The 19,051-nt window shown below is 34.6% G+C and overlaps 2 protein-coding genes across 5 annotated transcripts in view; one reads left to right on the top strand and one right to left on the bottom strand.

Annotated features, from left to right (window-relative positions):
• LOC108735668 (glycine-rich protein DOT1-like) overlaps window positions 1-19,051 on the bottom strand; it is a 93,823-nt gene that overhangs the window by 65,930 nt on the left and 8,842 nt on the right. The window lies entirely within an intron of this gene.
• Window positions 709-19,051, top strand: part of LOC108735664 (O-acyltransferase like protein) — a 37,191-nt gene continuing 18,848 nt past the window's right edge. For both annotated transcript variants that reach the window (XM_025974572.1, XM_025974575.1), the window contains exon 1: window positions 709-1,054. In XM_025974572.1, the coding sequence (XP_025830357.1) occupies window positions 784-1,054 (271 nt within the window). In that variant the 5' untranslated portion in view covers window positions 709-783. The remainder of the gene's footprint in view (window positions 1,055-19,051) is intronic.

Here is a 19,051-nt window from a genome sequence, read left to right as displayed (position 1 = left end):
TTAGAGGCATACTAGAAACAGAAACAGGAGTTAAGAGGAGTAGAGGTAGACTTAGATTAGAGTACAACTCATAAACAGGTGACGATTTAGTTTAGGAAAGGTTATGATCTATTGGTGCGTGTCCAACAAGTCGGACTGAAGACCCTATGATGTTGATGTACCTTTTGAAGGTTAGGTTATGGTTGGATCAGGTTACACCAGCTACGTGTCTAAAACCACAGGTGTATTTTGAATTAAATAATTGAGAAGAGTCTGTATTATCTTTCATAAAATTGGAATTTTTGAACAATAACATTAAGGGTAGCGATATTTTAGTTACGCCTCTCTCCATAACGTTTGTTAACATCCCTGATAGTGTAGGTTTTGGTCTTGATCGCCTACTTCGTTTTAATTTTCTTCATCACTAATAACATATGTACATACCTACCATAACAAGTAATAGGTAGGTACCTAGTACGTAATTGAGGGTTCGTCATCATGGCTGTAATGACTTTGAGGAATTGAAATGTAGATGTATTACCTGGTATTACCCGAACGAGAGTGAGAGTTTGGAAAGGCGTCATTCGATGTACCGTTAAAAAGAAAAGTGTACTTGTACTTGGCCGAATGCTGGCATACACGGGACACCGGAGAAAGTTATCTCTGATTAGGTAAAAAAGAAGGGGGGGACCATTGTTGCCTTAGCGGCTGTGGACAAGACAAACCACAGCACATCGTCTCATTTTTAAGTAATATTTTACCGCTTCTTCCTGCATTGTTATGACGTCCGCCGATTAGTCGAATATGATGGTGTTCACGTTAATTTTTTGTTTCGCGATTTTCGCGCCTGTAACGCGATCGGAAGTTGCGGGGACGAAAAATGTCACTCATAAAACTACCGAAAAAAATAGTGAACCTAATGTGACCAGCTTGGCCAGTCAACTTAACTTTTACAACCCCGAGTTACTCACGGCGCGATGGGGGATCGTTTCCGAATTGATCAGCAGGGAATGCCAGCACGACATCGAACAATATATAGCTGCACTGAGAAATGGAGAGAAATGGGCACTGAAAAGTATGTATGCCATAAATTGTAACTGTATCATAACAAATATCTTATTGGAAGTCAAAAATAATAAGACTGACTTTAAAATAAACCGTGGCATATTGCAAACAACACAACAACTATCTAACAACATATAAATCGATTATGCATTACTTTGAGTGTTAAAATAATAGACGCACGTAGTTTTTAATTCGTCAGTCAAATAGAAAGCGAACTTAAGTATGAAATTAAGGTGAATTTAAGTCAATCTCTTTTTGTACACTATAAAGTATTGTAATACACAAAATGACTATTTACTTTTAGCTACAAGAGACACAGGTACTTAATAAACAAATGAATAAAAAGCAAAAGCTTATTTAATAATGTTAAAGTTTTCGTGGAAAGTATTTAAAAATAATTCTGCAAGTTCCTTTGTTATTACCTAACGGTTACATAATATTTTGTAATATTAAATAATAATTTCATAAGGAACCTAGAAAACAAAACAGATAAAATTGATTACATAACAGGTAAAAGTTTTTCCGAAAAGTTTATTCATGTTGTCATATTTACGACTTAAATGGCATCAAGAAATTTTTATGATTTAATGGTGTGTTTTAAAGTGAAGATAATAGAAGACGTAACAACTAAAATCGAAATTAATTCTTCAAAAAAACGAATAAATTGAAGTTTAAGTAAACCCAATTAAAAGCATTGATTTTTGATAATTAGAAGGTCTATTTGGGCCTGCCTCAGTGGAGTTCTCTCACAGTTGCCAGAAAGATACAATTTGTTGATTTATGTCATAATAAAGGAAATTGTGTTTGGAAATACCTACTAAAATGTGTTTCGAAATTAGTTGTGTAGCATTTCTTCCTGTTTACAACTAAAAATATTTTTGGAGTAAAGCTGTTTTCTAAAAATGAGGAAAATACTAATTCATTTTCATCTGAAAAAAAAATTAGTTGCGCAAACCGTTGATAACGTTTTTACAGGAAGCAGCAGTAGTCCCCGATTTTGCGATATCCAAGAAGGAAAAACAAAAAATAAAGAAAAAACCCAGGATCGTCTCGCTTTTAGCGATAAAACTCAGTTCTGTGATTCTATGTCTATGAACATTAATTTGTAAATTCAAAAATGATTGTTAAACAAGAAGCAAACAATTGATTGAAAAAAATTATTATTTCAAAAAAAATCATAAAAATCAATTTTTATGTAACTTAGGTACCTATATCGAGATGTAAACTGCTATTAGAGGTAAGGAAAGGTTGGCTGAGACGGTACGGTTCATATGAAAGAATTCATCATTTTGTTTTTGATTAATATGTATACAAAACTATTTTTTGCTATTAATTTGCTATTCCTTCAACTCAATCTAGGGTAGAACTTTTGAATTTGCACTTTATTTGAAATTTGATTTGTCTAGTTAAAAATAAGTTTAATATGCACTTAAGAATTTTCAATTAATATTCAAAGACTTAAAAGTTATGCCATACCATCCTGTTCCTTAACATAATATTATTGTAAAACATCCTATTTTTGGGATTTGTTATTCTTTAACAATGATAAATCGCTATTAATAACGTAAACTGATTTTCATGATAAACAAAAATTTCATTTCAATAACAAATTCTTTAGAAATGTGCTATTCATGGTTGTCGGGACTTGTTATTGACCACCGTCTGAGGATTTTTCAATACGACGTCTCGCCAACGAGAACGGTTATTTTCAGGAGATCTGCTATGACCATTGATTTAACGCAGACCTGAAGATGACAATCGCTCGTGTCAACGAAACGTTTTGCTTTGCACTTTTTCCTTACACGTTCATTTAAAAGAATAGCGAAATAGGAAAGTGGTTTATTCGTTATAGAGATGGTGCTGTAATGTAGAGAAGTAAATATTAGGAAGGAAGTCAGACAGGGATGCACACTGACACCGTCAGAGATAACTTTAAATAAAATGGAAACGGGAATGTCGAAACAGTACTGTATGAAAATAAATAAAAGTAAAGCAAAAATACTGGTATGCAAGAGAAGAAAAAGTAGGAAAAGGGCGAATGTAAAGATAGGAAGTCAGATAAGTCAGGACGGAAGGATCAGTAGGGATATAAAGCAGAGAATAGCACAGGATCGTGTTGCCTTCTATGCTAGCGAACGGTTAATTTAGAACTTCGAAAAAGGTTGTTAAAGGAGTATGTTTGGAACACGGCGCTGTACGGGTGCGAAACATGGACAGTAGACACGGCGGAAAAAAAATATTAAAAGCGTTCGAAATGTGGTGTTACAGGCGAATGATGAGGATAGAGAAGGTTAGAAATTAAGAGGTATTAGAAAGAATAGGAGAACAGAGGACTCTATGGAAGTCAATAAGAAATATGCGAGATAGGTTAGTAGCACACCTTCTCAGGCTTGAAAGTCTAATCGGAGACATATTAGAGGCAGACACTGAAGTTAGGAGGGGTAGAGGTAGACCTAGATTAAAAAACTGTTCCCAAATAGTTAAGGATACGGGTTGTTCTAGTTTTAAGGAAGTGCAGGTGCTTGTCTAATCGATCTTCGGACTGACGACCTTATGATAACGATGATACTTTTAGAATTATTTCAAACAATTTAGCTCAATCTTCCATATTTAACACACTGAATTTACATAACTATCCCGAATATCTTATTTTAAATTGTTGTACATAAACACTAGTGACGACATTCAACCATTCGAAGGACTGTATCATCTAAAAAATACGACGTGGTGTGGGACAATTCGTATACAAACACTTCATGTTTTCACATAAATAATAAAGTACTATAAGTCCAATAAATGCAATTTAAAGCTTTCGAAGGGTGTTACACTTTAATCAAAAGATTTAGAGTAGAGCGATATACCGCATCCATGAACGTTATGCCTAAATGTTTTTTGTGAAACACACTGCATAATTCTAACTAATAATATAAACGCAAATGTGAATTTTGAGTTACTTTGTTTATTTGCTACCATTTCAAGCCTTAACTACTCAATTAATCATCACGAAATTTTGTAAACACATTGTCAGGAGTACAGAGAAGGACATAGGGTGGTACCTTTTATCCAGACAAAGAATACTGTTCCCGAGGAACAGAAAAAATTAATTTTATGTAGTTGATGATATTTGAGACGTATTTAGGGCATCTATGGATAGAATAATTAGTTTTATATGGTCGTCAAATATCTTTGACACGTATTTAGGACATCAATGCGAGCAAAGTCACGAGTAGAACCTAATTATTCATAATAGTTTATTTTAACAAATAATAATCAATTTGATTTCAACCGAATTCCTCGCATGAGCAGAGGTACAAATACAATTGAATGAAAATGTTTGGAACATCAAAATGATGAAATAATCTATTCAATTTTGCACCTTTGATAATTTTTTTGAAATAATTTGTGAACGTACAAAAGCTCTGGCTTTTACAGATGGAATTGTTAAATGAAAAATGTTTCTCTAATCGCAATTATTTGAAGTATTGCTTTTGTAACATCATGTTTTGTAAATATTTATGATGAACTTCAACGAATAGGCATTGAAACGATATTACTAAACTGTTTTGCAAGAAGTAATGGATTTCATTTAGCAGTTTCAAATATTGTGGTTGGCTTTGACCAAAGGCTTTTTTATGATTATTAGTGAAGAAACGTATGTAGAGGATTATCTTTTACTAAATTATACGTGATATTTTTAGTTTTCCTCAATAAAATGCACTCTTTTTTTTGGTGTTAATGTTTAATCATCGCCAGTACATATTTGTATTGATTTGTTTCCTTAATTATAATTGATTTTTACTAGACAAAGCCATGAAAACTATTTGCCCATTCGAGTGTTTGCTTTTCATTTGTGAGACACATGTGCCGGACCTTAAATAAAGATAATTTATTTATTTATTTATAACGAAGCGGCAACTTTCAAGGATTCTGTAGGTTCAATAGTTTTCTGAAATTCATAAGCCCTGAGCATCACGGACTTGTATCATGTCTGATAAAGATCTATAAGGCTTGGCAAAAATTCTTTAACTATTTATTATAATNAGGATTATATCATCGTTGTTTAACAATAATGGTTATTGAAGCGGCGGTACAGTAGCATTTACTTATTGATGTACGCGATTGTGTGCACCATGTTTACCGTAGGAACAGGTCAGGGAAACAGGAAAAAATAACTACCTTCCTACGGCTATTCTCCGTTACGCAACAAAGAAATTTTCTTTTGAAAAACCGTTACAAAACTGACAGAAACAAAACGCCTGTTTATAGTTTCTTTCTATGTCGCTGTTACGTAATATTTAATTACACTGCTGTTGATAATTAAATAAAAATTACGAATATAAGTACCTACTTGAAGGATGAACCACTTAATTTCATTATTAGTTCAACCTACCCTATTGATAAAGATATTTAAATAATGTTTTATATAACTGTCTCCATATTTTTATGTATTAACTAAAAAAATAAAAATTAAAAAAAACATACATTTCATAAAAACTGTCACAATTAGAGTAATTCCTACATTCAAATGTACTCGAATTTGCGTTGAACGGCGACACAGACTTGGTTCCTGGTGGATACACCTTTTATTAATTTCAACAGAGATGGGCCAGGTACCCGGCGGATTACGCACTTATTTTAGGATCCGCGCAGGAACCGGGTAATAACTTTGGGTACCCAATTGTACCAGGGAAACAAGAACAAAAATACCAGCAATAATCATTTCATAACTACTTATAGCAAAAAAATTACCTAGTGAAAATTGGTTTGAATTTTTTGAACGAGACGAGTCGTTTCGGACGTTGGTGTGGGTGATATTTAATGGAAAGACCCCAATCCGGCAAAATCACTACCCGGTGCATCCCTTTTTTTAATGATTGGTTTTTATTTGTGGCACATCTTCCAAATGATGTAAATTTCATCAACGTCCAGAAGATAAACCCTTAGACCCAGATGTTTCTTTCATGATGTACACACGAAACAACGAAGGATATTTCGAACTTCAACCCCTAAGTGGTTGAACAGGTGTAGCAAAGTCTATGTGGAACATTTTTGTTTGTGATCAGGTTTATTTAAAACTCGATCTTAATGACTTTTGATATGATTAATCAAATACCTATTTCGACATTTTAAAATTTTCAATGTTTATTTTTCATTTTTTGATTACCTAAGGCTGATAAATTTACGTCATGATGCATGCACATATAGGTGCGTACAAAAGCACAAGTTAGAAATTAGTTTTATGTTAGCCGAGACACTTTTCTTTTTATTCTGCTCATTGTCAGCGAAAGCGCTTGTAACAAACAAAGCTTTATTTTTTTTATTACCGTTTATTTCACGCAAATCTGCGTAAAATATACCTGTGATCTGTCATTACATTATTATTTATAGAGTCGTTCTTATTAAGATAAGTCAGGAGCGCAGACCTGCCAAAATTATTAAACATTCATGTATTTTTGCGAATTACTATAATTTATTGATTTAATAATGATTTAGTGTATTTACACCACATGCGACACTGATCGTAAGACTTTGACATGGGTGTAGCTTCACACTTTTCCTAGGGACAGGGGAGAGATTTTTAAGTTTAGGTTTAAAAAAGGTTAGGTTATGTTATTGTATGTTTTTAAACTTTGTATCGATATCGTGATCCGTTAGTTTTTCCAGAGGGGAGAGTACTACTTCGCATTGCTTCTCTCTACATCTCCTTGCTCCCAAAAATTTGCAAATTTGCTGAAGGTCTAGTTAGAAACATACGAAAGGCAGCAACAGGAATTAAGAGTAGAAGTAGACCTAGATTAGATTACTGTTAGCTAATTGTTACGGATGTGGGATGTTCTAGATTTAGGGAAATTGGAAGATTAGCTCAAGATAGGAAGGAGTGGAGATGCGTGTCCAACCAGTCTTAGGACGGACGACCTTATGATGATGTTGGTCACAAACGGGCAGCCTCAATGAAAAGGCTACAGATGACTTTGTTTCTATGAGAAGATATACAGTAGAATTGTATAATTCGTAGTTCATTGGTAAACATTTGATAAACATCTCCATCTTTCCATCACGAGCCGCTACTGACAATGAGTGAAGTTAATTAAATTATCAAACAACCTAGACTGGACTGTGTGATACACTTTCTCCTAAGGTAAAGTACCCCGGTAAAGCTCGGGTTAGGTACACAATATGTTTGTAAATACACGCATGTAATTACGTACAAGCCCGATACTAAATTGTAACGGTCTCTCGAACATGTTAGGGCCTATATGGTCACAGATATGCATTTATGTATGTAGCTCAGGTACAACTGCAGACCTTGATCTCTACGCAATAACTTTCTCCGTACTGTTTTACACAATTACACAAGTTATACATATATATATATATATATTGTAACATGTTAAAAAAAATACGAACCTATCCTAACAAGTGTCATTACAGTTTCAATTTTTTGCTTTTATAAAAAAAATACTGTTCCTAGAAGCAGAACGATTAGTTTCATGTAGTTGTCGATGATCTTCGAGACGTATCCAGGACATTTTTTACACACATTGATATAGGTACAGAAAAGGACATACGACACCTTCACTCAAAAAAAGATACTGTTCCTGAACGATAGGGAAAATAAGTTTTATGTGGTTATCGATATAAAGCAGAGGATAAGGCAGGGACGAGTTGCCTTCAATAAAAAGAAGTCACTTCTATGCTCGCGAACGGTTAATTTAGAAATTCGAAAAAGATTGTTAAAGGTGTATATTTGGCGTTGTACGGATGCTAAACGAGGACGGTGGTGCGGCGATAAAGAAAAGGTGGTAAATGTCTAGATGATGACCCCCACCACCGACGGGGGTGGGGTGGGTGGGACCAAAAGAGGAGGTCTCCCCCACCACTGTACCATAACAAGTTCGTGGCGGTCTCACCCCCATAAGATGTTATGGGGGTTAGATGGGGGTAACGGTAGGGGGGATTGAAAGAGGGTAGTCACCAGAGTAAAACCCCACAAAAAATTTGCGGCGGTCTCACCCCCCCATAAAAAGTTTTTGGGGTTGAAAGTTGATTATTTTGACAAATTTCATACACTACAATTCAAATAATTCAAGCGGATGGGGGTAGGGGAACGAAAGAGGGTGGTCACTTGAACAAAACCCGATAACCTAACCTACCCTATTGATAAAGATATTTAAATAATGTTTTATATAACTGTCTCCATATTTTTATGTATTTTTTAATAGTTTTACCTTTGAATATTGTTTAAGAATGACTATATAAATATTTACATGCCTAGAAATGTATAAAAATTGGCATATTTACTAACTTTGAACCCCCATAACTTTTTATGGGGGTGAGACCGCCACGAACTTTTTATGGTAAAGTGGGTGAGGCCTCCGCTTTCGATCGCCCCAGCCCCATCTAGACCTTTACCAAAAGGTTAGAAGCGTTTGAAATGTACTGTTACAGGCTAATGATGAAGATGCCGTGGATAGAGAAGGTTAGAAATGAAGAGGTATTAGAAAGAATAGGAGAACAGAGGACTTTATGGTAGTCAATAAGAAATAGGCAAGATAGGTTAGTAGTACACCTTCTCAGGCATGAAGGTCTAGTCAGAGACATTCTAGAGGCAGAAACGGGAGTGAGGAGGGGTAGCAAATAGTTAAGGGTGTCTAGTTTTAGGGAAACGCGAAGATTAGCTCAGGATAGGAAACCCTACTCTCTGATGCGTGTCGAACCGGTCTTAGGACTGACGACCTTAAGATGATGATGGTGTAGTTGTACATGATTAATGATACGGGTAAAACCAATCATGAAATTTACTACACGGGTACAGAAAGGGTACTGTTTATCCGGAAGAAGACAATACTGTTCCAGAGGGTTAGAAAAATTAGTTTTATTTGACCGTCGATGATTTTTGTCATGTATTAGGACATCAACGCGAGCGAAGCCGCGGGTAAAACCTAGTTTCATATGAATAATAAAGTAATATAAATCCTCCTATAAATATAATTTTATGCTTTTGAGGGTTGTTTGAAGGAAGCGAGATAGACGTAGTTAAAAAAATACTTATATTCCACACGTTCAATAAATTATGATTTTTCGTTCGTAAGTCATAAAAAGATGCCGACAATGAAACGTATAACGCCTGTTTCGGTGAGTATTTTGCGTTACCTGTTTATAAAAAGAGACGTATCTGCCCTGAATATGTCTATATTTTTCCTGTCTTCATATCATAAAATGAAGTTATTAGGGATCAGCTATTGCTGTTTTGACGAAAAAAGATATCAGCTTTTACGGTTAAATTCGAAACGACTTTATTCCGCATTTAAAAAAAGTTCCCGCTTGTCGATGTTTTAATTCTCGCAAAGTTTACTTTGCATTTAAATTCTTATTTTACGGCATAAATTCGTTTCCTGGCGAAAGGCCTGGAGCTCAATTTCGAATCGTTCCTGTTATACTATTTTTATCAGTAATTTCAAGTAAAATATACTTCATCAATCGATGATTATAGGTACTTCACATAAGGTAAAAACGACTTTAATTTGTTGTGGTCCCATTGTTTATATTCAATTAATTATTTATCAATTACATACCAAAATAACATCTTCTCAGGCATGAAGGGCTAGTTAGAGACAAATTGAAAGCAGAAATAGGAGTTAGGAATAGTAGAGGTAGACCTAGATTGGATTTCATTCCTACCAGCCAATGATGCGGGTGGCGGGCAGTCCTGACTACGCTGGAAAACCCTCTTCAACCTCCTTTCAGGAATTGTGGGAATGGGTGGGTGGTGGTTCGGGTGAGAAAGATGAGACGAACGAAACGAAGACAGAAGAGAACGAAAGATTATCTATTTCTGCCCCAGCATTTTGCCTAAAAAAACCACACAAAAACTTGAACCAAGACAGACGGTCAGAACAAGTTCCTTTACAGTTTCGTATATAGACGGAAAAGACAAACCAATCGAATACTAAGAATGTGGCCGCTACAAGAGCTTTTTTTGAAAAAGAATTCACAATAATTTTATATTCACCAATTGCTAAACGAATTAACAATTGGCAAAGACTCTCTACGTTAAATACTCGTGCTTAAAGAAGACAATGTCTGGCAAAACATTTAACAAATTAAATCATCATCATAGGGTCGTCAGTCCTAAGACTCGTTGGACACGTTTTCTTAAAACTAGAACATCTCACATCCTTAACTATTTAACAGAACAGTAATCCAATCTAGGACTACCTCTACTCCTTTTAACTCCTGTTTTTGCCTATAATACGTCTCTGACTAAACATTCATGCCTAAGAAGGTGTCCTACCAATCCATCTCGCCTATTTCTTAATGACTTCTGTAGAGTCCTCTGTTCTCCTATTACTTGTAATACCTCTTCATTTCTAATCTTCTCTATCCACGAATGATGAGGATATTCGCCTATAACACTACATTTCGAACGTTTCTAACCTTTTCTTTGCCGTCGCTCCCACCGTTCATGTTTCGCACCCATACAGTGTCGCAATCCTTTTCTAATTTTTAAAATAATCGGTTGCGAGAATAAAAGTAACTTCTTTTTATTGAAGGCGATTCGACCCTGCGCCATCTTCTGCTTTATATCCCTACTACTCCTTCAGTCCTCACTTCCTAGATACCTAAAATCAATCACTTCTTCGTCTCCTATCTTTACATTTGCTTATTCCCTTCATTTTCTTCCCTTGCATGCCAGTACTTTTGTTTTAGTTTCATTTATTTTCATACAATACTGTTTTGTCAATACCGCTTCCATTTTATTTGAAGCTATCTCTAACAAATTAAATAAATCGATAATAATTAAGACTAAAAGGGGTTTTTGTTCTAAAATGAGTTTTGTGAAGACAGTAAATGAAATGACGCAGCACTTTCCTTTAGTCATCAAAGAGAAAATAAATTCGCAGGTTGAACAACAAAGATAATCATACATGAAAGCTTACGGAACGAACACGTAAAGGATTATATCATCGTTGTTTAACAATAATGGTTATTGAAGCGGCGGTACAGTAGCATTTACTTATTGATGTACGCGATTGTGTGCACCATGTTTACCGTAGGAACAGGTCAGGGAAACAGGAAAAAATAACTACCTTCCTACGGCTATTCTCCGTTACGCAACAAAGAAAATTTCTTTTGAAAAACCGTTACAAAACTGACAGAAACAAAACGCCTGTTTATAGTTTCTTTCTATGTCGCTGTTACGTAATATTTAATTACACTGCTGTTGATAATTAAATAAAAATTACGAATATAAGTACCTACTTGAAGGATGAACCACTTAATTTCATTATTAGTTCTTAGGTTTATTATTTGATAGATTTAAAACACAAAAATTAAAACAAATTTCATTAAATTGACGCATTTGTGTAAAAGAATTGCTGTTATTGATAAGGATAGTTGGTTCAGAAACTAACTTAAAAGTAGAGTTGAGTTGAGTACCCCGTTTGGATCCGGTACCCGGTTTGGATCCGATTCCCGGAATTTTGGCACTTGGACTTTCCGTCCCAGTGCCGGATAGTGACGCCGGTTTCCGGCAGTGCCGGATAATTCTACATGTGGCCGAAATGTTACAATTTCTGCCGCTTATTAGCGTTTGTATATCAGGCTTTGATTTCATAGGATAGAGGTTTTGTTGGGTACTATCGGCCCATATAAACGTAAAAAGTTGGGATTTGAATGTTAATATAAACTGTTATTGACAGATTAATATCCAAATGTTCTGCGTATGTAAGTGGATACAATTAATGTGCCAAGTATTCTAACAATAATGTAAAAAATGTATATTTTACATAAAATTAATAGATTTTCAAGTGGATTATAAGTTATTTAAATTTTATCGTACTTTTTAGACACATTTAATCGAAAATTCGTGTTATTTTTTACAGTGATTTTAATACACGTGCGAGCTTTTCGTCCCCCTGCTATATCGATGATAACGATCTGACCTCCTGGTTTCATTAGAATTTAAAATCGATGTCAGATTGATTTAATGGTGTTTTTGTCGAATTCCTAATAACTGAAAATATATTTATGGTTTCGTTGTACTTATTATTATTTCTGATGCCGTTTTTTTCGTTCTGATTGGCTCCATTTCTAATTTCTACGCACAAGGCAACGAGAAAAACACAAATTTTAATATTAAGTTGTCTATAATTTTAAAATTTTCCGACATAAGTCCCCAGTCGCGACTATCAGGATAAGAAATAGTGAACATGCGTGTTGTCCAATTAGTCTTAAGACAGACGACCTTGAGGTGATGACATCTATCCATTTATTAAGTATAATAAATATTGGACCTTATCTATCATAATATCAAGAGTTAAATTAGCGATAATTACTGAAATAAATTTGAACTAATTAAGAACGTCAGAAATCACAATATTACGCTTATAGATAATTAATTTTATGGACACGCGTTTAGAAAAAAGTAACTCTTATACATTTTTACGCATAAATAAATGATAATTAAAAGTTGCTGACTCATCATGTTTGATCATGGTCCGGTTCCGTCCTGTCCTGGAGCCAATGTCTACTTTCTCCACAATTCTTTTAATAACGCATACGAATGCCAGCCGGTAAAATACTCAACATCGCATAATTTTATTAGATTACGAAATATTAGACAATAATTCATATCTGCAAGTACAGTGGAATTCGTTTATTATGACTCCGCCTATATTGACCAACCGCTTAATATGAAGTAATTGCTGTGTTAAGTTTGGTTTTCATGTTAAATTCTTTATAGGAAAATTTGGATATAATGACTCCGTATAAAATGACATACCGTTTGTTATGACTGATTCTCAAGAAACCATATCCGGTTATTGGGATCCGTCAAATGGGCATACACCATCTGGTGGCAAAATTTATAACTCGAATGAGGGAAAAATTTACATAGGAACTGTGCACGCAAATTGTAAAATTGTTTATTAAAATAATAAAACACGTTAAAAAAGTAAAAAATTTTTTGATGATGGAGCCGACGAAGTTTTCTTCTAAAGTTAAATCAAATAAAAAGTTAATATGTTCAGTGAAAAGTTGCAATAGCACTTCAGACAGATCTTCACTCTTCACAAATTAGAGAATCCGAATTTTATAATTTGAAAAAACGCTCACCTTCAACGAAATTTCCATTCCGAGGCTTTGTCTCAGCCCAATCACATATTGTGTCAATACTTATCATTTTATCGTAATTTAAAAAGTTGGAAATTGCACGGTACACTATAGGAACTACGATAAATTTTCCCTAATCGGCACCATGTTTTTAGGCTCCTCCCATTTGACGGATCCCAATTAGTGACCCAAATGATTAATAATAACATTTTCGCTAATTTCTCTGGCCCTTCTTATGTATATTGATATTACAATTCACCGTTCTTTTTCTTTTTCTGTGAATAAATATATACAATTTGTAGTATTTCTCTTTATTAAACTAAATAACTAACCAAAATAGAAACTTGTTTATTTTCTAAGACTATGCTTTGTATGACGCCCGCTTAGTATGACGTATTTGTCATTTCCCTTCGATGTCATTATAAGCGGATTCTACTGTATAATACTGATACATGTAAGTATGCGTAAAAACTTTCGTCGGCACCGTACAGAATTCACCATGATCCTTAGCCTCCAAAGTCGTCGATGCAAAAATTATACACATTCGCACTTTTCGCTGCCATTAAAGAACAGAAAATATCTGAACTGGTTTACATAGGCATATGTTTCATGGGTATCGTATTTCTTTATTGAGACGACGCGACGTTGTGCGCTAAATATAACAAGAACGAAGAATTTGACACGTTGGTTACGCAAGACAACTTAGTTACATACGATGGCGTTAAAAAGAAAGTTGAATTTGAATTAGGCATAATAGATGGTCAACAGTGGACCGCTAATTAAGTAGTTTGCTGTAAGAGAAATAACAAAACTACAAAGCGGAAGGAAAGGTAACAGCAAATATTATAATTAAAAGGTTAACTGCCCAATAGCAGGGTCGTCATCACTTATGTCAAAGAGAAAAAGGAATCTATTAGGTATATTTCGTTTAACAAAAGTAAGATGGTTCGAGAACATTGGATGTCTATAGAAACGTGTTACATACTATAATAAATAAATTCGTGAAAATCCACCCTTTTTGTGTTTTTCTTGACATAAATATGATTTTCGAGGTATGGAAATCCTTGGGTAGGCCGTAGTGAGCCCTGCATTCTACCACGGTTACCATACGCGTACACGCAGAAAATGAAAAAGGAAAACTTAAATGAATATTAAAGTGATATTTACAATTTGTCCCGCCTATCTATTGCTTCATAAGTAAAAATAATACAAATTACAATTTGGACCCGAATTTGTAAATATAAAATCCTATCAGAAATAAATTTACTAGGTATTTTAGTAGGTATTAGAAACTCGAAAAATGTTGTTAAAGGTGTATGTTTGGAGCACGGCGTTGTACGGGTGCGAAACGTAGACACCAGGCGCGGAAGAAAAGAAAAGGTTAGAAACCTTCGAAATGTGGTGTTATAGGCGGATGATGAGGATAACGTGGGTAGAAAAGGTTAGAAATGAAGAGGTATTAGAAAGAATAGGAGAACAGAGGACTCTATGGAAGTCAATAAAAAATAGGAGTGATAGGTAGGACACCTATGTAGGTAGGTAGGTAGACCTACATTAGATTACTGTTCGCAAATAGTTAAGGATGTGGGCAATTCGAAAATTGTAATTTTTGCATTTCCATAAAAATTTAGTTTTTTGCGTGTAATGGCGTTCATGCATCGTCAATAGACGCCATACATCCCTAAATAACTAATGTCACATCCCTTAGTTTTTAAAGTGTTTTGGAGGATAATATAGATAATATAGAATAATAGGTGAAGTCAATAACTTATTTTAATTTATTATAAATAATAAGACGCCAAAGAACCTCAAACTTTTGTTCAATAAAAAGTTGTAATTATATATTTAGTTTAATTGTAATTTAAATTTCATTTAACTCTATTTTTTATAATGGCGGTGGTTTTGGTAATAAAATGGGAAAACACGTTCTTGGTATTAAACATTTTTAATAAGTAATATTTGTGAAAACATAACACTTACCCACCTAATAAAATTTTTAGCCTTTTCATCAAAGTATACGAACTGGATATCTACATAAATTAACATTGGTTAATTGATCAAAGAGATGGATACTTCTAAATATTGCAAAACAACTTTTTAATGCCGGTTAATAGTATTAGAAGCCACCCAAAATTCAACTCCAACTAACCGAGAATTTAACAGCAGTTTAAATATACAGATTAAATTATTAATTGACGCGCTTTATAAATTCTAACTTAGTTTCAAAGTTGGTTGAAGATTGTTCTTAGTAATGCGAATAGAGGATGATGTTACACCTCGTCGATAGGCGTCCAAACCTGGAGTTACCGGAAGTACAGTCAACTTCCGGTCTTATTGTGCGGGTCGAAACGTCAATTATTAGTATATGAATCAAATCAAAAAGTAGGGAAACCACAAAAATGTTTTGTTGGGGGGAGAGGTTCATAAAAAGGCACTCAAATTTGATTTTAAATTTTGTGAAGAAATCTTGTTGTGACTACAGTATAGAATAGAAAAAGATAAACAGAAAGAAAAATATCGAGTATAATGGAAGAAAAAAGAATAAATATGAAGTTAAGGAAAAGAATAGAAGAAATATATGAAGCAACATCATTTAAAGTGAGAATCAATAAAGAAATTTGCAGATTTAGAAAACACAATGAGGAAAAATCATATGGGAGGAGTATTCATCGGAAAGAAGAAAGTATGGACGGTATCTTACGCGGATGATAGAGAATTGATGGCGAACAATGATGAAGAGGGGATGACAGAAATGATAAGAAAAATGGGAAGATACATCGCAAAAAGAGCCCTAGACATGAACATGGATAAATAGAAGATAATGAGAGGCAGAAAGAACAACGGAAACAAAGAGCAAATAAGAAACTTAAAAAAAGGCAACTGCAGTCTTAGGGAAAGAATGGAGCATATTTGAATGAAATTTCAAGGAACGAAAGAAAGAGAAGAAGTTCGAATACACACACACACACACATTGAATTATTGACCTTATCATTATCATAATCCTTATGAGCTTTCGACTTTAATATTTAATTTAATACCTACTAAAGGACAACTGATTCATATTTCCAGTTAAGCTTCAAAAACTATTACAATTCTGTAGATTCTACTAAATGCTAAGAGAATGAGACTATTTATTTTAAGGGATTAAAATCTATTTCTACCGCAAGCATCATATAAAACACCGTTTCAAAGTGTCATTCATTAATTCAAGGAGACGCAGTTTTCCGAATAAATCGTAATAAAGGTTTTTCTTTCCTTTTTTTTTTAATGAATTTTCATCAAAGCATTACCTACCCTCCGTAACTACTTGACGTTGTAATAAACGCGTGGCTCGTGTACTAACTCCTTTTCTTTCAATTTCTCGTTCGTGGAACCAACTCGCTCTCTCTCTCTCTCTTTCATATTATTTGCCATGTCATTTCCTTTCTTTTTTGGGGTAGCATGACGTTTTAACGATATCGTGTATAATTGCTGCAGACGTACTCGTTCAATCAAAAACTACACACGAAACCTTTCAACAAAACATTCCTCTAACAGCGTTTAAATGAAAAGTTACTTAGTCAAGCGAGTGAGAAAACGAATACCTTCATTTTGTTGGCAGGGAGGCAGTTAGTACCTATGTAATAAGGGTAACTTCGCGTGCCCTGTACCTTTAATTAATAGATTAACTGGACGTGCTGTATCTTTCGAACAAACATACTTTACGAAAAATTAAATAAAATTCTTTGTCACTAATTTATCGAATCTATCCGACGCGGATCGCAATTTAGAACGCATTAGTCATCATCAGCACGCACAAGGCAATCGCGATATACTACCGATCAATCATTGATTGAAGCTTCTCTAACTTATTACTTTATCTTCTACTCTTAACAACTGGAAGGGTCACGGATGATTATAGAATTCGTCCACAGTGGAAGAGCTACGGAGGGTTATGGAATCCACCCACAGTGGAAGAGTCACGGGTGATTATAGAATCCACCCTCCTCCCCACCTTTGATGAATAAATAGGGTAACAACCTTACTACAGGCCTGACGCTGAAAGCTGGCGAAAATTTTAAAATGGCGTGGATGCGCGGTGACAAAAGTNTAGGTAGTTCGAGTCTTGGTCCTGTTGACTTACGACTTTATGATGATGATGAGCTCTTTTAACAATGTTCTCTTTATAGTTGTAGTACGTATATAACAATTTAGACTCATTCTATCAACAAACTACTTAAAAAGTTACCTGAAATGATAAAAACATAAAATGTGAAAACAGTTCAAAATTTCGGGGGGGGGGGCGTAGAACCCTAAATAGCCTCTCCTGCGTTCGCGCCTGCACTAACAGGTTTGTTTTTGTTTGTTTTTATTTTAAACAAAAGATAACGAACGACGAAGGTACAATTGCGTGAGGTGTTTCCCACTGCTTTAATGCGACTTGCTGCCACTGATTGTTCTGCAGGTTTCTGATTTCATAAAGACGATGGTATTTGGTATACCTACATATAGTGACAACGCCAAGTAGTTGAAGTGATTCCCAAATCGAATTAAAATTTCATACAAGTTATGTTCGCCGACGTTTCACAATGAGAGGCTTTAACGACTAATATAAGAAGTTGTTAAATTAGTTTCAAAGATCTTTTGAAAGTTGTTCTACGGTATATGGGTTAGGCAATATTAAGTTACTAAACGAAAATCGCAAAAAGTTAGCGGCTATTAACAATTTTGCAATTTATTTAATGGTTCGCTGTTTCTGTGGACTTGATTTGTATTGCCTATTTTCAAGGAAACACATATAATATACTTGTAAAAGTTTCTATTTTTATTACAGTTAGCGAAATGCATTTCAAATGTTTTATAAAACTTAACAAACAGTATCTGATAATTGTAGAATATATAGAGCGCTTAAAATTTAAGTACCTAACACACTTTTGTCCAAGATCCCGGGGCCTCCAGACATTACTTATTTTCTGAGTATTGAAATGGGTTGGATAGTATGTACTTTGAACGTATTACCTACTAAATTTAATCGATGGTCAAGACACCAGGTGTTAAAGCTACGTAAAAACGTTACTCAATTTTTATAAACTTTGAGTGCAGATTCTTATAAAAATTTTTTCAGGGAATATTATTAAAAATTAATAATCAATACTGTCAGACCCTTCCCGCCGACCGTAATTTCTCTAGAAGCTTCAAAGTTCGCAAAAAAATCGTAATTTTAGTTATAGACTAAGTCTTCATTTTTTAATGTAATAGGGAATTATTTTAATACTTTTTGTAAGCAGACAGAAGGGGCCAAACATCCCCCAGACACAATAGTTCAGTAGCTATTACATTTAAAAATGAAGACCCAGACTATACGTAAAAATTCATTCTTTTTGCGAAATTTGAAACGTCTGATAGAAATTACCACCAGTGGGAGGTGTGTTAGCAGTGCTAAATAATAATAATTTTTAATAATATTCTGTGAAACATTATGTAAAAATCAGTACTCAGACCTGACCAGAAAAGCGAGTAATGTTTTTACGTACCTTTAGCACCTGATATCTGCAAATTGGCCATCGGCCCCCAAGTTAGCAAAAGATGTATACTTTTGCTAACTACTCTAATTTTAATTTTATTTGTTTGATGGATATTTTGAATGGATATAGAGAAGGAGGTAAATGGAAATGTATTATTGTATAGCAGCTGTCCACGCGGACGCATCGCTCACTCGAGTAGGAGAGAGACAAATGTCGAACGCTGCCGAACGCGGAGGCCGATTGTGCCTCTTTGTCGCTCGTTCCGCGCTCTCGCTTGCACTTCAAGCCTTAAATGGAACGCCTCAGAGCGAGGTAACGCCGCATGAGTCACGTTTTTTCGTGCGTGCAGCCGGCTCCATCGAATTATAAGACGTTGTCACGTCAAAAA

Source organism: Agrilus planipennis, unplaced genomic scaffold, assembly GCF_000699045.2.
Source record: "Agrilus planipennis isolate EAB-ADULT unplaced genomic scaffold, Apla_2.0 scaffold86, whole genome shotgun sequence".
In the NCBI taxonomy this organism is placed as follows: Eukaryota; Metazoa; Arthropoda; class Insecta; order Coleoptera; family Buprestidae; genus Agrilus; species Agrilus planipennis.
The sequence above is the reverse complement of the archived record's forward strand: the minus strand, read 5'-3'. Positions and strand labels throughout refer to the sequence as shown.